The sequence below is a fragment of the Gopherus evgoodei genome, chromosome 1, assembly GCF_007399415.2.
Source record: "Gopherus evgoodei ecotype Sinaloan lineage chromosome 1, rGopEvg1_v1.p, whole genome shotgun sequence".
Lineage (NCBI taxonomy): Eukaryota > Metazoa > Chordata > Testudines > Testudinidae > Gopherus > Gopherus evgoodei.
Window position 1 is genome coordinate 344,711,988 of NC_044322.1, and position 24,520 is coordinate 344,736,507.

Consider the following 24,520-nt stretch of genomic DNA (forward strand, 5'->3'; position numbering starts at 1 on the left):
GCAGCTGTAGAGGCAGTGCAAATACCACAGTTTTCATGTTACCTTCCTAAGGAAATACAATGAATAAAATCCTACTCCTTCCTTTATTATATCAAAGGATCACACTACAATTCTTATACCACATCACATACCACTTTCTTTCCTTGAATACCATTTGTTTTTCTTTGGCATCTATAATTGTAAGATAAATATTTAGCACATATGCACAAAGCAGATGAAGTGGCTATTCACCCATGAAAGCTCATGCTCCAATACGTCTGTTAGTCTATAAGGTGCCACAGGACTCTGCTACCAAAGCAGAATAAATGACTGAGTAGCTGAGGTTAGACACCTTCTGGAAATACTCATTACAAGTTACCTGAGAACGGTTTACAGAAATCCTGTCTCTTTTACCTCCTGAAGACTATCAACTGTACAATGCCTCTTCCCAATTTGCAGACTCTACCCAATTTGCAGACTCTATTTTGACATATGTTTATCCTGGATATTAATTAACCCAAAATCTTGATTGATTCAAAAACTAAATCTCCAAATTCCTCTTCCTCATTATCCACTTTCTCAAACCAACTATATCAAAAAGCTCCTGTGCCAGAGCATTTTGTGCCTGAGTCGATACCCCATAAAGTCAATGGCACTCTGGGCATTGGACCAGACCCTTATACAACAATAGAAGATTAGGATGCATCTTTGCATAACAAGAAAACAAATCTGTAAAATTATAATTAAAAATCCATAAAAAAGGACACATAAAACCAGTACATAATCATTTTTAACATTGATTAACATATTTATACTGGATAACTTTAACTAGTATTGTGGGTATTTCTATTTCCCAGTATCATTTAATGTAACCAGATGTTATATTACCTCTAATGGGAGAGGCAGAATGGCCCAGAGGGTAAAACACTGGACTAGACGTCAAGAAACCTGCATTGTGTTTGCAGCTCAGTCACTGACCTGCTGTATAAACTTGGACAAGTCACTTCACCTCTCTGTGCCTTGATTTCATTTCCATGCCTTTCTTCTCAGTGGTTTTCAACCAGGAGTACAGGGACCCTGGGGGATACAGAGAGGTCTTCCAGGGGTTTACATCAACTCATCTACCTATTTGCCTAGTTTTACAACAGGCTACATAAAAAACACTAGTGAAGTCAGTACAAACTACAATTTCATATAGACAATGACTCTTTATACTATACACTGAAATGTAAGTACAATAATCCAATTGATTTATTTCATAATTAGATGGTAAAAATGAGAAAGTCAGCCATTTTTTCAGTAATAGTGTGCTGTGCACGTATATATTTTTATGTCTGATTTTGTAAGCAAGTAGTGAGGTGTAAGTTGGGACTACACAAGACAAATCAGACTCCTGAAAAGGTACAGTAGTCTGGAAAGGTTGATAGCTTCTTTGTCTTATCTGTTTAGATTGCCAGTTACCTGGGACAGTGACTGTCTCTTACTATGTGTCCAGCACCTCGTCCAATGGGCCATAATCTCAGTGGTAACTTTAGGCATTACCGCAATATATGTAAAAATAATAATGAAACTCAATCTTACTAACACTTCCACATGATTTGTTTTATTTTTGCTCAAGATACATCAATAGCTGCCAATGACTCAACATTAAATACACTCATTTTCAACTTTGGCATGTGCCCATGTTAGATAAATAACAAGAACATTCCCCAAGGGCCCTGCCTTGATTTATTCTGAGCCATCAAAGTCAAGTCTGTGCAATAACTAACACTTCTGTGTGCAAGAACAAAACATTCATTAAAGCTAGTAGCTGTGATTTTCACCGATGTGGACTCTTCTTCGCTGTTTTTCGGGTGCTAAGAACAAGTTATTTTATTCTAACAATAGTGCCACGTGAAGAGTAAGTGCAACTCTTAACTGCAAATATCTGGCCTTTTTAATTTATTTATTTTAGAACAGAGTCATGCAGTCATTTTTCACTCATCAAAAGATATTTTTGACACTGAGCTAATTTGTGAGAAAAATCTGTCTCCTCTATACACTCTCCTTTGAACACTCTTGGAGGTATTTTTTTACACCATACTGATTATAAATCTCAAATATTTCACCATTTCTACCAGGCATCATGCAGTGTAATTGTCTGCACATGCACATAATCCTTTGGTCAGATTAATCTTCTTCCTTGTTGTTTTCACAGAAGGATGAAAATCAACTGCTACTTATTAATTATAATTCTTAGATCGCCCTTGCTGTCCTATCTCAAAAATAAAACCAGCCTCCATCCAGATGCTAGCTTTAGTAGGTGACTGAGATTGTCTTATGTCCAGTATTAGCTATCCTTTCACTTTCATATGCTCTTATTATTGATCAAAAATAATAAATAACAATAAACGTATTATTATTGTTATAAATTATGTGCATCTTACTAGTACCCACAGAGTCTAATCAGGCATTATTGTCCCATGATGCTAAAGTATACATAGCACCGCATTTTCAAAAGACCTCACCTCCGATATGTTCTCAATGGGACCGACTAGGTCCTTACCACCAACACCACCACCAACAAAAGATTTTCCTCTAAGCCAGTGTTTTCCACAACCCTTTATCCTTGCTAGTTAGGTCTCAGATAGGACTATCTCTGCATGAAGAATAAGGAAGAATGAACAACCACTTCCTCCCTCACGCTCTGTGCATGTGGCATCTGCAGTGTGGCTACAAGCACTATGTAGCACAAGATACAGCATGACAAATGCTGCCCCTAGCACTTATGGCCTCAGAAGAGTGTCTATGGCCCCTCCTCCATCCCAGAAAGCACCAGGACAGTTACAGCAGAGTAAATGCTTGCTATAACTTTTCTATGGTTTAGCAACTGCCATATCTCACCACACACCTCCTCAAGAGGATATTGTGCAGCATAACACCTCCGTGGCCATTGCTCCTCACCCCTCAGTAAGCCTCTGCCATCCGATTACACTAAGGGTGAACTGCCCATAATAAAAAAACAAACAAGGAAAAGGACAGTTCAACTACTAACAACTGCACATGAGATTTGTTGCTCCAACAGGCTCCTCTCCCCTCCAACTACTTTTTTACAGAGTTCCCCTGGCTTTCTTTCAAGAGTCTGATTGTCCAGAGCCCAGCATCATCTGAACAGCTGTGGGTAATCTATGCAGGGAGTTAACTCTGTCTGCTGGTCTTCGGGAAGGACCTTTGCATTGCTGTGATGGATATAGCAGTGTCCCTCCCACTGCTCAAAGGGCCAACTCTGTTTTAAATACTTTGTTTTGCTCTCCACTGTTTGTAATAGTTGAAGAATTTAAAGCATCATCATGTTGATTGTGTCCCTTGCTGCTTTTATCTCTTTTCTTATGCAGCTTCAAATTAACATGCCTTTTTCTTCATTTCCTTGTTTGTGCATCAGCTTCATTAATGCTGTCACCACAGCTCTGGGTTGTGTTAGTTAACTGCTGCTTCATTGCAAAAGCCTTGCATATATAGCCCCAAATTGTGCCATTTGATATGTGCATGTAATTTCCATTGACAATGTAGTGAAAATCTATTTCATATGTCTATGACTACTGCGACACACGTACTGTAGGCAGTATTTGGGCCATTGGGTCATATGGCCAGCTCCCCTTTCGTGAATACAGCATTGCCAGGCCAAACACATGAACAAAATGCAAGGAAAGTAAGCCCCAAGAGTCCAAAATCTGATCTCAGTCACACCCACAAAACCCACTAGATAATGAGCAGGGAATTTGACCCACTTTTCTTATTTTTGCATATCTTTATGCATTTCTGCCTGTTCAGTCTCTTTGCGCACAAAAGGGAAAATATAATTCAGTGGGCCAAATTCGCAGCTGGTAAAAGTTTGCCAAACTCAACTGACTTCTAAAGGCCTACCCTGATTTATAACAGCTGAGACTCTGGCCCTCTGTTTTTTGTTGTGCACAAAGCTTCGACACACTCCAACAACAGCTGTGTGCCTCTGTCTTAATCTGACTCTCAGTTTACAGATCTTTTGCTGTGATGACAGTGGGGTGTAATTCTCCTTAAAGTGCTGCCGCGGCAAAGGACCTTCCTTAAAGCACTGCTGCGGCAGCACTTCGATGTCACTGCCCCTTTTGTCCCCCCATCGGCAGCCCTGCCGGATGTGGGGTGAGGCATAAGGGGCAGCTGCTCCGGGGCCGGCGATTTAAAAGCTTGGCACAGGCCAGGAAGCATGGATGGGCTGGCTGGGGGGAAGCTGACCTCCAAGCCTTGCCCCTTCTGTCCAAGGCCCCACCCTTTCCGGGGGCCCAGAGCTGAGCCCCCATACCAGTAAGTGTTTCATATTACTTTCCCCCTGGCTTCTGGTATGTCTTGTGGCAGGATTTGTGGGAAGCCTATGCATGAGCTACATTTACCAGCTTTCTTAGATCTACTGAAAATGGAATAGTTTATTTGATAATCTTGCTCTATACCTGTGAGATCGTCTCTTTATTGTTTATAAAAGAAATCATTTTGTATTGTCAACCATGACTTTTACCTTCTAATAAAGTTTCAGAAGTGCTGACTGCACTTTAAGCCAATGGGACAAATTTAAGCCAATGGGAGCTTTCACTGCTCAGCCTCCCTGAAAAACCAGACCCTTGATAATTTTTAAAAAATAAGTTAATAAGGTATATTAAAAACAGAAAATAGTTTAGGAGTGCATTCTCCTCTAAATGTGCAGGTGCATATGTTGTTAATATTGACTGGACTGACGCGTGAACACTGGAAGCAGAATAAACCCACATGTAAGATATATTGGAGTCTCCTAAATTCTGACAGTTTTAAGAAACAAATGGACAAAGTGGGGCCTATTGTACATGATGATGTCCTTTTAAATATTTATTATTTGGGTGTAAGTAAACTTTTAAACAAAAATGAAAGGTAAACTCACTGTGTATTCTCTTAATTGTTTTATTTTAAAATTCCCATATTTTGGAGACGCTATCTTTCCAACGGTTTTAAGAACATTTTGAACAAGATGTCATGATTACCAGACTATAGTTGTTTTTTTCCTATCACCTGCATATGGAGGAGGAAAATGGTTTTACACTGTCTCCAAGAATATGCCTGGTTACTTAGTAATTCAACAATTGTCATCCATGTCACTATCAAAGTAATTGAAATCTCTTCTGATTTATGTTCTTGGATTTTTCAGGCTCTCTTATCAGTATAAATATTTCCTGGTCAGCTTTCTTATCCTAGCCAAGTGGGTCTATAACAGTTTCTTGTGATTGTTCTTTACCTCTAGTTCATTTCAATTCCATTCAAATTCTGTCTAATCTGGAAGCCAACCTGTAAGTAAGTGTACTATCCTTCTGCATAGTCCTACTGCACCTATCATTTTTCAGTGATACATTTGTTCCTGCTTGGTAACATACCTCCTTGTATATACTATAGTATGTAATGCAGTATTTTACTGACCTTGTTAATTTCTTGATTTAGAAAAATCTTCAGGTCATATCATGCCCTCAGTGTACATACATAGCTTCCACTGATGTCACTGGAGTTTGCATGTGTGGATTGAGGGCATGATATAGTGCTAAGTTTAACTTACTCACTACATGAGAAACGGCTGACTACTGAAACTCCTGCTGCTCAGATGTTCTCCCCCTATCAAACCGCACCATAGGATGCCAGATAGCAAGGACTAATCTTTTCACACTGTCTTTTAAAATCCATATCTCCAGAAATAAGTATCAGTGGCAATCCATCCATTTTTGGTTGATACTCTAAATTGAAGAGGGGTGTTATAAATACCCAACCTATTGTGTCAATGGCCCTCGATAGACCCTATGTTTAGATAACTTCTAACTATACCACATTGAGTGAGGCCCTGGTCTCAAAACATCTTTGCATTTTCACCTCTGCTTGGATCCACTATTCTTCTTCACAATGCATTTAAAGCAAACCCAGTTGATCACAACTCTCACACAAAAATAATGTTTCTGATCATCTAGATAATATATAAACATCCTTTTGTCCTACCAGGGACAGGTTGTATACCTGAAAGTAAGGTATTATATTTATTTACCTTCAGCTTAAAAAAACAGAAAAATGATTCTGCCTCTTTTTTAGTGCTACATATCTCCTTTCTTTTATATCACGAAAGATAAAACACAGATGGGAACACTGACAACATCACAGCTTTCAAAGTGCATTCACCCGTTACTGTGTAAGTAGTACAGTCACTTACTTTAATCCATCTTCCTCGGCCCATCACACCTGCAAGTTCAAGGGTGCACACTCCGCACTTCCTGATTTAAATGCAGCAGTTTGGGATTTGGATTACATTTATCAAGCTATTACACTATGTCAAGGGTATCAGTTTTGACAGACATATTGTCAGTCACCAAACAACTCTATTCTAAAAGACTTGGTGCTGCTAATCTGCCATTTCTTATATTACTACTTTTTATATGGCTAGTCTACAAATATGCCAATTGGTTCACTACTAAAAATAAGACCAAAAAAGTTTATACCAAGGCTCCAGATCTAAATATAGTTGACTTGTATTCCACCAAAAACTTCATGCAGCTGCTAGACAAGTTTAACACTCGAGACCATACCTGCTGCAACTAAACTATGCTGTCCCTTAATTTGTATATTTCCTTCTTCCTCCTCCTATTACATTTCCATCTCCTCCAATATAATACATAAATGATAAAACTCTATGGATTCTATACGGCACGGATAAAATTCCAACTATCAAACACCATCTTAACTGTCCTGCAAAGTGGTCAAATCATTTTTATTTTAATTTTTTAGAACCAGACGAACTACAGAAGAAGCCACTGTACTCAAAAATACCCATTTTGCCATAGCTGCAGCTTCCAGTGCTAGAAATTGCCTCTGAATTATTTCAAGTAGTCTCTAAACAATAATTCGGTCTACACCAAGCCACAAAGAGAAAGAAGCTGCTCTATCCAATAAAAATCCCCCCACCTCTTACGATTTTGATGCTTTTGTGATTTTTAACTGGTATCTACATTCATTCTGGTAACTGGTCATCTCATCCAGAAAAAGAGCATATAATCTTCCTCATACTCACATGGCACTGTGCGGAGGTAGAGATTGTCTCGTATGATCTGCTGGAGCTCGTGGTCCACCGAACCTTTCTGGAACCGTAAATTGAGGTAGTGACGAAGGTCCTTATCAACGATGCCTCCTGTAAAAGCGACAAGAAGCCACTGAATAAAAGACCAAACAAAGATAGTCACAGATTTTAACTTCTTTTTTAAAAAAAATTAAATCATCGCCTTGCTTGCAATAGAATCAGTCACTTGCAGGCTCTGCTACTGCACAGAACACTTTCCTTTACGCTACTGCCAGGACAAAGATGGTTTTTAGCTACAGAAATGCACTCAGCATAATAATGTAATTTCTCATTGATAAACAATTATTTTCAAGAATGAAAATACTTAATGACAACTGAGTAGTAAAATCCACAAAGTTAAAAAAAACCAGACATCTATGAAACAAAATGAACCACAGACTGAGATGTCAAAGTATTTTACTGCACAGGCAGATAACATGTATTATGCTCTGCATGATTCCTTAGCCATTGCCCATCAGCTTATTAAAAGCTAATTCCCTTCTCCAAACCGTCCGTGTATGACATGTGAAAAGCTCTAATTCCAAAGGCAGTCAGAATACAATGTAACTAAAATACTCTCAAATATCCCAAATGCTCACAAAAATAATAAATAATCAGTGCCATGTTCACTATAAAAGATCCTTTCATCTGGAAAATATATAATAGCAATCAAGTGTGCTTATTTCATTTCCACCACTGAAATCAAATCAATAGTACGGTGATGGCATCTCAAAAAAATTTACAAACTTGCATGTAGATGACAGGAAGCAGGTTAAACATACTGTCTCTCCAGTCTCACTATTACTTTAGAGCAAACCAGCTTAGACATTGAATCACTGCTCTGCTGTGAATTGAATGCATCATATTCCATGATTAAAAACAGATACATAAATCAAATCTAATTTATGTAATAAACATTTCCAGAAATATTTCCCCTCCATCATCAGTTAACTAACTGATGGACCACATTTTGTTACTATAGGCAAAAATCTATAAACAGCTACATTTCTTACTGTTTAACATGAGGGAGGAGGGATAATATAGAAAACCCTTGACATGCCATTCACAGAGATATTCCCCAAGATGAAACATCACAATTGGATTGATTTCTAACTTGTTGCATCGCACATTCAACTTCAAATCATGCAAAACAAAAGACAGTTGTAGCTGAACTTTCACAAAAGTACCTGGGCTCTGTATACAAAAAGCCTGTCCTGCAACCATGAGCAAATATCCTCCCCAGCCTGATTATTCCCATCACATCAAATGCCAATGGAAACAGCCAATGGTTATAAAAACGAAATATTTTTCTCCTTACAATTACTCCTACTTCCCTGTCAAAATAATCTTTTTTACCCCCACTGTTTTTCACCAACTTCAAAACATTTCTGTTCCAATTCCACAAAAGCTTATAAATAAATTGCAAGCTTTAGTTAAAATCAAAAGCAACTGACTTCTACAATAAACATCCCATCAGACACACAAAGTACCTATGTGCTGGTTTCCCGGATGGTCAGGACTTCCATGCAGGTCTCTGCTCTGCAGCTGTCCAAGCTGAGCTACTCAGTCCATTACTTCAGCACTACCAAACCTTGTTTCTAACCACAGGCTTTATGGATAGGACTAGACCATGCCTACTCCTGCTAGTTTATTACAAGAATACAGAGAAGTGAGGGCTGGAGGAAAGCTGCACAGAAACGCTCTGCTAGTGATAGGAATTAACCATCCTTTCTGATTGGCTGTAAAGAGTAAAGGTCTTGCAGCTCTTGCTCTCCCTGCTCTCTCTAATGCATGAAATATACCCACTGATGCAGATGCTTTCTGGCAGCCTGAGAAAATGCCAGCTATAGAACAACAGATGTAGTCTGTCTACTGACATAAGCTAGAATCAGTCACCTTATGGAAACGGCTCTGACGTAACTACGTTTAGTAGTGTACGTGAATTCCTGACCCTAAAAATGAAGTCTTGGTTTACATTCACCTTCTCAAAACAGCCATTTATTTCACCTTGTGTCAAAAATACGCACCACAAATCCTTACAACACTACATGAAAAAAAGTTACCTGATACTTTTGTAAAAATGTAAATTTCAAATGAAAGTGTAACTATATATATTAACAATAAATGATATCCACAACCTTCTACTTCTTATGCACAGATTCAATAACTGAACTTAAGATCAGCCTTAATACTTGACCCCTGTGGTTCAGCAAAAGAACTGCCAACCTGCAAACACAAGTGCAACATACCAAAATTGTACTCTGCACATTGTTATATACTGTAGCATGGAAAAAAACTTGTTTTAAAGATCTGATCTAAAGAGCAGTCAGAGAAATCACAGAAAGAATATGTACAAGCCACAATATTTCCCTATCAAAAAATCATTATGTTCCTAGCATTAATTGACATTTGGACATATGATGCTATTTTGTGACTATGATAGAACAAATATGTTTACACTAATGCTGAAACTGTACTTATATTCAATTTCATATGCATGACAAATACTCCTACTGGAAGGAATTTTTATTTAAGCAAAACACTTAACATTTTCCCCTCTCTTAAAATGTTCTGCTACTCTAATTCATTTCAATGTTCTTTAAAGGCGTGCACCAATTTTCTCCCCATTGGTGCCTACTATATTTTTAAAAGGTTGGCAAGTAGCCTGTTAGTAGCCTGATCTTGCTCTCATTGAGGTCAAAGGGAGAACACTCAGTGACATGAGTACGAGCAGTACTGGGCCCTGAGACTTTAATCATGGAGACTCATTTAACAGAAATGCATTACATTTAAATCTTCTGATAAAAAAATCAGAAGCAACATCATAGAGGAGAAATACAAAAAAATGGAATATGTTCTATAAAAGGCTGTAATAAGGTTTAGCAAAATTATACATTGAGCTTATTTTAGAAAGAAAAGGAAAGCACCACTGGCACTATCTGTAAGAGCTAAGGGTACTTAACCTGAGGGATGAGAACTTGAGAAAAGAACTTTGGATGAGAAGTAGCCTCTGTTTTTGTGGAGAAGTATAGACATACAACTGACCATATCCAACCCACCTGAGATAATTTTCTGGCTTCCATGACAGGTTAACTTTCTGTACAATGCAACTTTCCATTAAAAAAAATTAATCAGGTAAGTTTATAGCTATTTTGGTTGTGAATAAACATCCCTAGCATGAAGAGGCATAAACCAATAGAACATTTTCCTGAGCCTGCTGGCATTCTGAAATAATAGCTCTACAAAGATGTGAATTGCACCATATACCTTGGTAGGTATAGGCTGTGTGCCTAACGTGATACTATTGCAAATGTTTGTGCAAAGCAGGTAAATATATGCAGAAATGGCCAAATAAACAAAGGGCATAAATAGTTGTGCCCCTAAAATTGCTCCTTCCAGGTAGATGCTGAAAGTAACAGTTACTTTACTAAGGATCCAATCTCACAAATTGCTCAACATGGGTAGGCACATCTGTGCCAATGTGGAGCCCCACTAAAGCCAAGCACAACAGCTTGCAGAACAGAGTCCTATAAGTTACTATGTTCTTAAGTTACCATGCACATTCTACCAATCTCCCATTGTAACAAGTGGAAGAGCTACAGTGCCTGAAGGAGACTAAATGGTACTGGGTTCCTAAATCCATCGCACAGATCATAATTAAAAATTAATTTGGTCCTCTCCACAGGCTAAGTCAGACAACTATGTCATAGAGGATCCATGTATTAGCAGCCATGTCTGGTCTTTTTTTCCTGGCTTGAGGCATATACTGTGTTTCAGTTCCATTTAATTTCAAGGAATCCCATGGCTTTACTAGCTGGGAAATATAGGACAGCAATTAAATACTTCCAGTAATGATCTCTTTCATAATGTATGCAAAATAAACACAAAATGTAAAGTCAAATGCAAAGTACTACAATTGGGAAGGAAAAATCAAATACCCAGTTACAAAATGGGGAATAACTGACTAGGTGGTAGTACTCCTGAAACAGATCTGGAGGTTAAAGCAGATCACAAATTGAATGTGAACAAAAAGTCTGATGCAGCTGCAAAAAAAGTTAATGTTCTGGAGTATATTAACAGGAGTATCATAAGACATGGGAGGCAATTGTACTCAACACTCGTGAGGCTGGAGTGCTGTGTCCAGTTAAGGGCACCACACTTTAGAAAAGTAGTGAACAAATTGGAGAGAGTCCAAAGAAGAGCAATAAAAATGATAAAAGATTTAGAAAACCTGACCTACGGAAAGGTTAAAAAACTGGGCATCTTTAGTCTTGAGAAAAGAAGCCCGATGGGGGATAGCAGTCTTCAAATAATGTTAAAGAGGTGTTATCAAGAGAACGGTGATCTATTATTCTCCATGTCCACTGAAGATAGGACAAGAACTGTTTGTTTTCACAATGGAGAGAGGTAAATAACGGGGTCCCCCAGGCATCTGTACTGGTATCTGAGCTGTTGATAAAAGATCTGCAAAAGGGGGTGAACAGTGACATGGCAAAATTTGAAGAAAATACAAAATTATTCAATATAGTTAAGTCTAAAGATGACTGAAGAATTGCAGAGGGATCTCACTGCCCTGAGGGACTAGGCAACAAAAAGCAGATGAACGTTAATATTGATAAGTGCATAGTAATGGAGTCATTGTGCAAAGTTCTCTGAAAACATCCACTCAATGTGCAATGGTAGTCAAAAAAGCTATCAGAACGCTAGGAACCATTAGGAAAGGGATAGATAATAAGACTGAAAATGTCATAATGCCACTATATAAACTGATGGTATGCCCATACCTCAAATACTCTATGCAGTTCTGTCACCCCATCTCAAAAAATATATATTAGAATTGGAAAAGGTACAGAGAATGGCAACAAAAATGATTATGGGTATGGAACAGTTTCCATATGATGAAAGATTAAAAGACTGGGAGTGTTCAGCTTAAAAAAAAAGAGACAATTAAGGGCCTAAACAATCATGAATGGTATGGAGAAAGTGAATGGGGAAGTGTTATTTACCTCTTCACATAACACACGAACCAGGGTTCACCCGATTAAATTAATAGACAGTAGCTTTAAGACAAACAAAAGTAAGTACTTCTTCATACAACACAGTCAACCTGTGAAACTCATTGCCAGGAGATGTTGTGAAGGCCAAAGATATAACTGAGTGAAAAAAAAAAAAAGATAAGTTTCTAGAGGGTAAGTCCACCAATGGCTATTAGACAAGATGGTCAGGGACGCAACCCTAGGGTCTGGGGTGCCCTAAAACTGACTGCCGAAAGCTGGAACTGGAGGATAGGGGATGGATCACTCAAAATTTGTTTTGTTCATTCCTTCTGAAGAATCTGGCACTGGCCACTGAGAGAAGGATACGCTAGATGGATACGCTAGATGGACCATTGGTCTGGACCACTATGGCTGTTCTTCTGTTCTTAAGAAGCAACAGGCTTAACTTGTAGCAAGAGATTTTTAGGTTATATATTAGGAAAAACTTTCTAACTATAAGGATAGGTGAGTTCTGAAACGGGTGTCTAAGGGAGGTTGTAGAATCCCCATCACTGGAGGTTTTTAAGAATAGGCTGGACAAACACTTGCCAGGGATGGTCTAGGTATAGGTATTGCTTCTGCTTCCACTCAGGACTTGATGAGCTCTTCCAGCCCTATATTTTGATGAGTCTATGACTGTTTTAGATGCAGCTACCAATCATGATGGCAAACTTGTAGACATGACTAAACTTGAACCCACAGATTATAAAATTAAATACACTTGGTCAAACTAAGAACTGCTGTCTCTGCATGTTTCACCCATGAATTTAATGAGCAAAGTACAACCTTTCATAGTGTTTTAATATGTATTTTGTGTCTAGTTTCTTTCTCCTCTCAATAGCTAGTAGCAAAGCCCATTTTGTAAAGAAATGCAATAAAAATACACAAAAGGATATTAAACAGTTTGTAGCTGATATTAAAAAATTCAAAACTGGAGAGGATAATTGCCATTTCTGAAAAAATGACAGAGATAAATGTAAGGAGGTTTATACTTTTCCCCAGCCTGAATGTTGTTAGCAGCTTTTCATATTTTCCCATTTTGTAACCCTGAGATGCTGCAGACAGAACTTTATAATTTTTATTTTTCAGAGAAGGACTGGTTGCAAAGTGTGAACATTCCTCTTGCTATTCAAACTACGTTAGGAGTAAGAAATAAAATATTTAAAGCTAATATAATTTTTCTGGATTTAGCTTTCTTATAAATATTTTACAAAATGTTCATGAATTACTACTTTCTCATCTTGTATCATAACTTTTCAACACAGTGACTTCCTAGGACCTGGAATGGTAGATGTTATTTGTATTTTAACAGTATAATCAATTGCATCTCAACCATGAACAACTGTCTTGGAGATTTTATTTACAGGGATTAGAATCTAAAAGATTTCTGTTTTTTCTGGGTTCTATAAATACTCTTTGTAAGAGACGTCTACGAGTAAGCGAGTCTCATGTCTAAATTTGCATCTTTCCAGGACCTACATGCCTTAGAAAAGTAAAACGTAAATTCCCTAAGATATGTTCCTTGTGAAATCAAATAGATGAAGCCCATACTTGATTTACAGGATGATTGTCAAAATATTGCCACTGACTTGTGGAAAAGCCATGTAAAATCATGGAAAAGTAACAGTGGACCCTATTATTTGTGGTCATTTGGAAAAGGGTTGACAGCAGGAACCGGGTCTGAGAGCAGGGGCTCTAGCTATTGGTAGCCCAGTGCTGAGAGCGGGAGCTGAGGGTTGTCAGCAGCAGCCTGGGGCTGAGAGTGGGGCTCCCACCATCAAAACTGCAGTGGAAGCCTAATTTTGCGGGATCTGCAGTTTCCGTAATATCATGAATGAAGTAGAGCCATACTCATCACCTTATTTATGTAATCTTTTCATATCGTTCCATCATGCCATCTCTCTCTCCGCATATTTCTAATTTAGATTATAAAGTCAAAGTCTGGGCAGAAGCGATAGTCCAGACTCAGTTGATTTAAACTGGCTTCCACTGTTGTCAATCAAACAATGCCGATTTACACCAGCTGAAGATCTGCCCCCATGTTTTTAATCTATGGTGCTATATGAAAATGCATATAATAACTAACACCACTATAGCATCATTTTATGGGTCACCGAGAATAATGCAAAATTATTCTGAAGCCCCTTGATGGAAGATTTGGTCCAGGCCACTCATTGTCTTCCTTTTTCTTTAGTCAGAGGATGGATCGGAGAGGCCTATCAATCACTAGATTGCACGGGGTTATGCTGACTTCATTAGCTCCTTTCCCTATGGGTGTGGGGAATGGAGAAAAATCTATTGTGTATATATGTAAATAACCTGCAGAAATTTTCCCTAAGCTCTTTTCAACAGACTATTAATAATCAGGGCCCTGTATACAATACAAGAATATGGCTGTGTAAATAGTCATATTTCCGAATAACTGGACATTTTGACATAAGAAATAGCAAATTATCCCATATCCCTCCTACCACAATTCCCTTTCACCGTCCATTTGTCCAATTATCCTAGTCTTTAATTAGAGTGACCAGACGTCCTGATAAAATCAGGACTGTCTCGATATTTAGGCATTTGTCCCGTGTCCCGACCAATGTTTTGTCAGGACGCAATTTGTCCCAATATTTCGCACTGCAGGTTTCTGCTGGTGACACTTCAGTTTCTTGTGGTGTTTTCTAGCTCTGCCAGCAGCACTCTGTTTTTTGGGGGATTTTTTGCTCCACTGGTGGCACTCCAGTGTTTTTGTTTTGTTTTGTTTTTTTGCTCTGCCGGCAACCCCTCCCCCCATGTGTCCCGATATTTTCTTCCTCTCATCTGGTCACCCTATCTTGAATACATATTTGCCCACAAACACCTCTGTAAAACCACCTTCTTCCATGTTGCCTCTTATGCATTGGAATTTATGCCCTGAAGTAATCTATAATTCTACTACCTTCTCCTCCTTCAAATCTCTACTGAAGATCCATCTGTGGTGGGCACCTGCAGGAAATCAGCCAAACTGATTGAGCAGCAGTCAGAAACAGCTGATATTAAATATATCTAGGTACATATATTTTCACTGGCCTAGCGCTATTTCACTGCAACAAATTCAAGCTTAAAAAAAAATCCCTACTGAAACAGGATAAAAAGGTGGTTTATGAATAGTACCAAAGTTAGTCTATAATGTTAGATATTGTTCATGACACAAACTGTTAAGCAAACAATATCCGTTATTTCATAGTTTCCATAATAAAGGCTGCAGCATGCACTTAACATTTTGGAAGCGCTATATGATTATTCTAATTCTTTATTACCTTTCTTAGCTAACAAGAGTACTGACAATTCAGTTTTTAAATAGAATGTAGAAATTCTGAAGCAGCATCAGAACTCTCCCTTGTTTTTATAAGGATTTATTATTAAAAAAGCCTCCAGCAAAGCACATTATTCAAAGGAAATGATTCCCAATGAACATATTTAATACTCAGAGGAACATAGAAACATAAATGTTGGCCATTCATTGGTCACTTTATACTGGGCATATTTGACACTAGAAGTTACTTGAGGATTCTATCCAGAATACATAATCACTATAAGACTTTTCTGGAAGCTGCTTGACAAATCCTTAAAAACGTTGTAACAAACAAACGTTTTATAAACTTGTTTTAAAAACCCGTCATTACGCATAGATTTTTCGTCTCTCTCTTTCCAAATCTCCTTTGCCTATCTACCACCAGTCTCAAGCAATTGCGTATCATACTTGAAAAGGCTTAAATGTAAGAGGTGATCAATCTATACACTTTTATGGCTCCCCTAAACTCTCTAGTATCTGGCACAATTCAAGATATGACAAAGCAGTGAAAATATTTATGCAGGAAACTTAAAATGCTGTAGGGTGCATTTCTTCAAGGTGAATAAATCTTCCTATAACTTTTACTTCATGATTCTTTATTGATGATGTAAATAATTTTCAACAACAACGTGTTTGGAACATAGGTAACTTTTGGGACTAAGGACTTGTCTACTCCTGAAACACTACAGCAGTGCTGGTATAGCACTTCAGTGTAGACACACTTATGTCAGCAGGAGGGGTGTAAATGTCACCGCAGCAGCATCTCTAGAAGACGTGCCTGAGATAGGAAAACAGCCTCTGGTAGTGCTGGAAGGCTGCGTACAGCAAGGGTGTCAAACAGGGGACCCACAGGCAGATATGGCCTTGCTTGTTGTATTTACCTGCATGACATGTTTCAGTTTCATGTCTCAGCTTTTATTTATTTAAATAAAGTAAAGTTCCCAGCTGTCACGATTATGATGAAAATCCTGCAAGTGTGAACCAATGCAGTAACATCATCTTGAGTCTTCAGGCAGCTTCAGGCATTGACTCGGAGATGTAAACTCTCCTGTTCCTTATTAAACTCATAGAAATGTCAACACTAAGTCCAACAATAACTAGTACAGCTGTGCCACACTCCTGAAGTCAGTGTGATTTAGACGGCCATCTCTTTGCAGCAGGAGCTGTCATTTATTGTGTAGAGTGCCCAGCACAGTGGGGTCTCAGCCCCAGTCCCAGTCTCTAAGAACTACTGCAATATCAAACAACATAAAAACTGAGTTGTACCTTATGCAACAAAGGGAAATTTGACTCAATTTCTGTTCAGAAGACTCAGCATTTAATTTTTTGGGCTCTAGGTAATGGAAGTATAAATGGAGCCCACACAGTATTTTCACTGCACTATTGTTGCTGCTTTCTCTCTACAAAAGCTTTCAAGAAATTGCTTCCTACCCTAGTTTTAAACTTCAGTGAAGATGAACTTTCTAATTAGGGATTAGAACTGTTTGTAGTTGTCTCCAGCACACCATCAACTTGACTGATAACTTAAAATATAAACATTAATGATTGTGACTGAGATATTTAAAGGACTGAAACTGTTCCTACAAGACTTATTATGAGGGAAATAATTACCTCTACAGAATGTTTTTTTGACAAATAGTAAAGGTGCATAATCATAGTTATAAAGTATCAATGTGAGGCTACAACGCTAGCTGGAAACTAGGGGAAAAAACCTTTTCTTTTCACCTTGAGCTTTAAAGGGATTTATTGAGGCCCTACTGCAAGTACGTCTCCACTTAAAAAAAAAGAAGCAGTGTGTGATTATAATTCAGTCATTCAGATGATGGATCTTGCTCCCATTTTTGTTTGAGCTGTGTGTAGCAAAATGTTGTCCCGATCTGGTCAAGGCAATCACTTGCTATAGTACTACATGTAACTCAGAATAATAAAACCCCAAAGGAAATAATGGAAAAACCCTAGTGACTTCAATGGGAGCAGTCCCAACTATGGACCAAATGATACTATAGATTTAAGAAATCTTAGCCAGAAGTGTCCAAATGGGCTCATTGACAAGGGAAGATGAAAGAGTCCTGAAGATTTTTAAATCTTTAGTATTCCATCAAAACAGAATAAAATATCTATATAGACGAGCAGATTTGTAGGGAAAACAAATACTGCTTCCAATTGTGCGCTGCTGAGGGACAGTCATTAGGAAGACACAGTTAAAGATTTCCATATCTGGTAAGATTCAAAGGTGTAATGAATATTAACAGTATGCAGTGTAGCTGCAGCCATGTCAGTCCCGAGATACTAGAGAGACAAAGTAGATGAAGTAATCTCTTTTATTGGACCAACTTCTTTAGGTGAGACATATGAAGAAGAGGTATGTGTGGCACAAAAGTTTGTCTCTCTCACCTACAGAAGTTGGTCCCATAAAAGAAAGTATCTCACCCACCTTGTCTCTCTAATATTAATGGTGACATTCAGGGCCACAGTCACTCTGACTAGTACAGAGAGATGGGTTCAAGTTATTCTTCATTGTGACTGTCTCTGCTGTACGACTGAGTCACCGGATGGAGACAGTACTGTCTACCTTCTCTGGGGCACCACAAGGCCTACTGAGTGCTGAACAGGTGCATCTGGTACATCTCATCCTTGCCTGGAGCCCCTACTTTTTGGTCAGCACTGGCTCCCACACAGTTCTTTGGTGGTCACTGTGCATTGCCATAATCTCTCAATGGGTTTTCTGCTGGAAGAAATCAGCTTAAGTGTAAACACACAAAATAGGAAAAATAAGGTTTCCTGAGGATTTCTTCAAGATTTTTCATATGGAGACAAACATTTACTTGTCCTTATTTTTACAAAGGATGCAAAACATCTCTTTAGCATTTTAAAAGTAGACAGCAATTGCCCCTCTATTTTAACTTTTCAGTCTGATGTGTTCAGTGTTTTAGAGCCCAGCAGCCAGGAAGCTTCTTCTGTCATACTAAGAACAATACTCCTTTCTTCTCCAGCACATTTATTAGTACTCTTTTCTAAAAGAGACAGTTTGCAACAGAACTTGGGTTTGGTCTTGGCAATGGTTTGAATAAAATATGAAAATCCGGATCTGAATAAAGCAATATAGTTTTCCCAGACTTGAATCATTTGAGAGGAATTAAGTTTGAATAATTGTTCCACAATTTTAACTGCTTGAGTTGGAGGCTTCTTTTTCTCACTTCAGGAAATAATATTGCTGTGTCAATAGGCCTGGATTAGTTTGATGGCATTAAACAGAAAGAACAAGATTCATCTGGAAGGATAGAAAAAAACCATACAATTTATGAAAGAAAATAGACAATCAAATTTAGGCTTTTATGGTGTTAATTTTAACAGTAATTATAAGATAAGACTGAGGCTGGGATCTTCAAAGGGGTCTAAGAGAGTCAGATATCCAAATCCGTAGGATCTTTGAGCCTACGTCTGAGTCTAATATACAGAATCATTACCACCAAGCATTATTTTCTAGCTGTCTCATAAGTTGTTACTATAGGGAAGCTGACCAGTTTACAACTTGAAATTTATGAAAATCAGTAGATGCAACCTATGTCTGCAAAAGGAAAGACATTCTTTTGGAAACTTGGTTCACGAGTTCGTTACTAACTTCAAAAACATGGGCTACAAATGTGAGTTGTCAGATCCACTCCATAAAAACAGCAGGGGCGTGATTCTCAGTTTTTCTGCACTATGCATAGTTTCATTTACACCAGCTCAAAAAAAACTGTACAGCACTACCAAATTAGAATTGGAGGTTCTTTACACATACTTTGCACTGGTGAAAACTAGGACACAAGTCGCAGAGCAATGGAGAATCAGGTCCCAGAAAATTAAGACTACACACGGAGACCAATTAACAAATGAGCAAGAACATACAGCTCAACTTTTAGCTTTGTACCCAAATACATTGGCCACAGCACACAGTACATTTTAGTAGACTTTCATTTGAATGTAATGTTACAATAACCTTAAAGTTAATTGGTAATGCTATTTGAAGGTGTCATTCCTAGGCTACAGGAAACCAACTGACTCATGGAATAATAGTCAGGCAAGCACTGACCATAATACTCAGAGCTCATTCTCTCTCATTACATCTATACATACATAACTCTGCTGGTACTGTAGCACACAACTTCAAAAAGCTAGATGTTACTAAGGTTTTCTTTTGCACTTTTTTGGGAATAAGAGTTGGTATCAACAAAGTGATTTTTATTTTTTTTCCTGTGGATGTATACTGCCTAAGAGCCCTGTGACATTTATTTAGCTGCTTTTAAATGATCATTTGAAATTATATATTTTTATACACACACACACACGTTTCCACTGTAAAAAGAAAATCTAACACTGATATTTACAGTATTTAATGCAGGGAACCATTAGAGATCTAGAAATTTCTGTAACACAGAGGTTGCCTTTCTTTATACAAAAAAATTAATTTTCCAAATCAGCAGTTACTGCTTTAAGTTATTTTAAAACATGGCACAGGTAATCCAATTCATTCTTTCTTGAGGACAGTGAATCCTTGCAGGTAGGCTTGGAAAGATTTGATTTTTATCAATAAATTTCAGTAGACAGCAACAAAAATATGCAAAGTAAGAAAAATGATGCTTGAGAACTCAGTTTGATTTAAGGATACTTACTGTGTATATTTTGACATGTGATATTGACAATTTGTATTTTAATGGTTATTAAAGATACTGTCTGTCATAAAATAATTGTCTGACCAAGATAACGTTCCACAACTGTGAAAATTTAAAAATTAAAATTAAAAAAATGCTTAAAACTCATGATTTTGGGCAACTGTGAACATATCAATAAAAATCTAAAAACATGCTTGAATAATATCGACACTCATGTTTAATTAAATTTTTTTTAAAATTAATTCTGTCAAGTCTACTTACAACTTACTGTTTGAGCATTTTCACTAATAGAGCAGCTTGATTGAATGATATCAAAAACAAAGCCAGGCACAACAGGATTTTTTGGGGGGAGGAGCAGTCGGGAATTTAAAAGAAGACTAATTCGTTAATTACTATCTTTTATCAGGACAAAGTTATTAGCTATTGTAGCAATACAGTGAGACAGATGGTTTCTTTTACAACATCACAAAACTAATTTAAATTGTTTTCTGGCAAAATAAGTCATACTTGTCAAGTTTGAAAGACGTGCAGTCAAAGTACAATCAAAACAGTGTGAACTCTAGTGAATTGTTGAGTTGTGTTTCAGTATAAAAATGAAATTGAAGCAGCCAGAGCCTTCTACAGAATTGTGCATCATTCTGCATCTGGATTTTCTAGGGACTATTTCCAGAAATAACATTATTTTACATGTATTGGTTACTTTTTTAAACATTTCCCCCTCATCTACGGTTTAGGTTTTAATTACGTCTAGTTCACTGTTACATAAGATCTTCCAAGCAAGGGTATTGGGGCATTTGCAAAGACAAAGCAAGAATCAAAGGATCTACACTAAGAAGGGAGGAGTGGTAGATATGCTGGAGGGTAGGGATAGGATACAGAGGGACCTAGACAAATTAGAGGATTGGGCCAAAAGAAACCTGATGAGTTTCAACAAGAACAAATGCAGAGTCCTGCATTTAGGACAGAAGAATCCCATTCACTGTTACAGACTAGGGACTGAATGGCTAGGAAGCAGTTCTGCAGAAAAGGACTTAGAGTGGACGAGAAACTGGATATGAGTCAACAGTGTGCCCTTGTTGCCAAGAAATCTAACAGCATATTGGGGTGTATAAGTAGGGGCATTGCCAGCAGATTGAGGGACGTGATTGTTCCCCTCTATTCGACATTGGTGAGGCCTCATCTGAAGTCCTGTGTCCAGTTTTGGGCCCCACACTACAAGAAGGATGTGGAAAAATTGGAAAGAGTCTAGTGGAGGGCAACAAAAATGATTAGGGGGCTGGAGCACACGACTTATGAGGAGAGGCTGAGGGAACTGGGATTGTTTAGTCTGCAGAAGAGAAGAATGAGGGGGGATTTGATAGCTGTTTTCAACTACCTGAAAAGGGATTCCAAAGAGGATGGATCTAGACTGTTCTCAGTGATACAAGATGACAGAACAAGGAGTAATGGTCTCAAGTTGCAGTGGGGGAGGTTTAGGTTGGATATTAGGAAAAACCTTTTTCACTAGGAGGGTGGTGAAGCACTGGAATGGGTTACCTAGGGAGGTGGTGGAATCTCCTTCCTTAGAGGTTTTTAAGGTCAGGCTTGACAAAGTCCTGGCTGGGATGATTTATTTGGGAATTGATCCTGCTTTGAGCAGGAGGTTGGACTAGATGACTTCCTGAGGTCCCATCCAACCCTGATATTCTATGAGTCTAAGAAGCCAAGGAGTTCCACTGTTAGAGCAAGGGGCTGGAAGTTGGGCATAAGGGGTCTAATCACAATTTTGTCCCTGACTAACTCTATGACCTAGGACAAGTAATTCCATCACTTTGTCTTTATTTTCCCATACACAAAAGGAAGATTATACTAAGCATCTACCCACTTATTTCAGAGGTAAATTGCCAGAAATAATGAGCTCGCGAGTGCTACAGAAAAATATTAATTATATATTGTCAGCACTAAACAAATAGTGATCTGTTACCTACACATTCACAGACCCCTTATGCAGGGGTACTGAATGCATATAACCACGCCCATCAAGAACAATGCCAGAAACCAGACTCCAAAGAGGTGATGGAGCGTCAAGTAATTAACACATATCTACAAACGTATTTTACATTTTTTTAAAAGACAGAAAGGCTTAATCCTCCACAGTGCTGATCAACCAGCTGGCTCAATTGCACAACACCAAGGTCATCCAGTCTAGTGACCTGGTTGGGCAGTCTCAGTTGCATCATCTACAATAAGCAACTGGTTTTCCAGTGCTGCAGTAGATGTTACTGCAGCAAGAAGTTGCTTTATTCTGGGGCCATCACAGTTGGTTATTGTAGACCCCTTGTGTTGACCTAATTATCACTGCTGGAAAATATAATAAGCAAAAGGAGCGTACGTTACGCAAAACAAGTACAAATGACATGTTTCAACAAAGAAATAATACGCTCGTGTTCCCACGAGCTCTAGGCAGGCAGATGGTGCATACTCGAGACAGATCAAGCTCTTAGCCTCCAGAGAAGTGATGCCTTTAATCTCTAGGGAGGAGTCTGCAATACCCCAGCTCACTGATCTACAGTTAAAAAACTGGAATTGCCGCAGAAAAAGAGATGCTTATTCTCCATTCCTAGGAGCAGGAAGGTGTCACAACAGGGGACAATGAGATGACAGAGTTCTAGGTTTACTTTTCACTCTTCAGACATATGGTACTGGTGGATACAATCTATTGGACTGAAATCAACGCAGACTGGAGTTCATAAATATTCCTATTCATGTCAAAGAATTTATGTATGCAGTGCTGTTGTAGCCATGTTGGTTGCAGGCTCTTAGAGAGACAAAGTGGGTGAGGTAATATTTTTTATTGGGCCAACTTCTGTTAGTGAAGCCTATCTTGAAAGACAGAAGTTGGTCTAATGAAAAATATTACCTCATCTACCTTGTCTCTCTAACAAAAGAATTTATTACAGTTTCACAGTTGTTCTTAGTTAAAAACAGAAAACGAGTGAGTAGAATCATGGGGCAATAAAGATATTTGGCAAGCCATTGAGGTACAGATTAATAGCTACACATTTCCTTCTTTATCTGTTCAGATTAACTGAGTTTCGGTCTACATATGGTACAGATATAGGTGCCTTCAACATAAATACTGTCAAAGAGGATGACTTCCTGCAATTTCACCTGCTTTTCTTTTCTTAGATTTGAGTGCACAGCCCAGAAAATATTGTACATAAGTCCACTCCTCCTTTTGCCCTATCCCCCACAAGATGCTTCAATCTTTTTTCTCCCACTGCAGAAATGCCAGCAGCCCAGTATTTGAATATGACTTGACAATGTCTAATCCGTGTGCATGTGAAAAGGAAGAATTTATTTTTTTAGATGAGGAAGCAGGTTTATGTGTCATGCTTCCAGGGAGTTATTATAAACAATGAAGAAGAGTAAAACAACAAAGGATCAGAATCTCAAGTCCTTACACAGTTACTCTTCAGACTCAAGTCACAGACTCAAGGGGCTCAACGTATTTAGGTTAACAACAAGAAGGTTAGGGGGTGACTTGATTACAGTCTATAAGTACCTACTTGGGGAACAAATATTTGATAATGGGTCCTTCAGTCTAGCAGAGAACGGTATAACACTATCCAATGGCTGGAAGTTGAAGCTAGATAAATTCAGGCTGGAAGGGTGTGCATTTTCAAACAGAGGATAATTAGCCATTCAAACAAACAATTTACCAAAGGTTGCAGTAGATATTCCAGGACTGACAATTTTTAAATCAAGATTGGATGTTTTTCTAAACCATCTGCCCCAGCAGTTACTTAGGGGAAGTTCTATGGCCTGGTTATACAGTTCAGACTAGATGATCACAATGGTCCCGTCTGGCCTTGGAATCTATATTTATTATAATGTAAAATATACCTGGTATATGTAATATAAGTCCTGGTCCTCTCCTCTGTGGCTGTGTGTGACACGATGCAGTGGAAATGGCACATTTCTTTCAGGAGTGTGTTAGGGCTGGCCAGAGTCTCCATTAGATTCTGAATCTTCCTGTAATTTGCATAACAAATCTTTGTGTACAACATCTGTACTGGACCACAGAAACAGAAGACACCATAGCAAATTAGGTTGGGAGTGTGGTCAATGTCGGTGACCTGCACTGATCCACTGGTCCAAAATCTCATGGATGGGACATCAGCATGTGGTACCTAGACTCATACCCGGCAGTAGCTGCCCAACATCATTTACTGCAGTTTGGGGCACAGCTTTCTGCTTTTCAGCAACACTCACATACAGATGGGCATGGGACCTGTTTGCTTTGCTATGCACTCAGTTGGATTTTCTACGTAATGCACGTTAATATCATGCTAAACGTTTTCAATTTGCACATCTAGGCTTCTCATTGGAGGTTCCAGGAAATGCTAAGAATCCCAAT

At 38.3% G+C, this 24,520-nt stretch overlaps 1 protein-coding gene and 1 long non-coding RNA gene across 15 annotated transcripts in view; both read right to left on the reverse strand.

Annotated features, from left to right (window-relative positions):
* MAGI2 (membrane associated guanylate kinase, WW and PDZ domain containing 2) overlaps positions 1-24,520 on the reverse strand; it is a 1,169,121-nt gene that overhangs the window by 803,065 nt on the left and 341,536 nt on the right. For 13 of the 14 annotated variants that reach the window (XM_030558726.1, XM_030558640.1, XM_030558551.1 and 10 more), the window contains exon 2: positions 7,061-7,177. In XM_030558726.1, the coding sequence (XP_030414586.1) occupies positions 7,061-7,177 (117 nt within the window). Of the gene's footprint in view, positions 1-7,060; positions 7,178-8,595; positions 8,657-24,520 lie in introns of those variants that run through there. The other variant, XM_030559164.1, reaches the window with a different exon arrangement.
* On the reverse strand, positions 11,330-23,678 carry LOC115650014. Its single transcript, XR_003999985.1, has 3 exons — positions 23,591-23,678; positions 19,366-19,371; positions 11,330-11,341 (listed from the first exon to the last, which is right to left on the reverse strand). It is a non-coding gene; the product is annotated as an uncharacterized LOC115650014 (long non-coding RNA).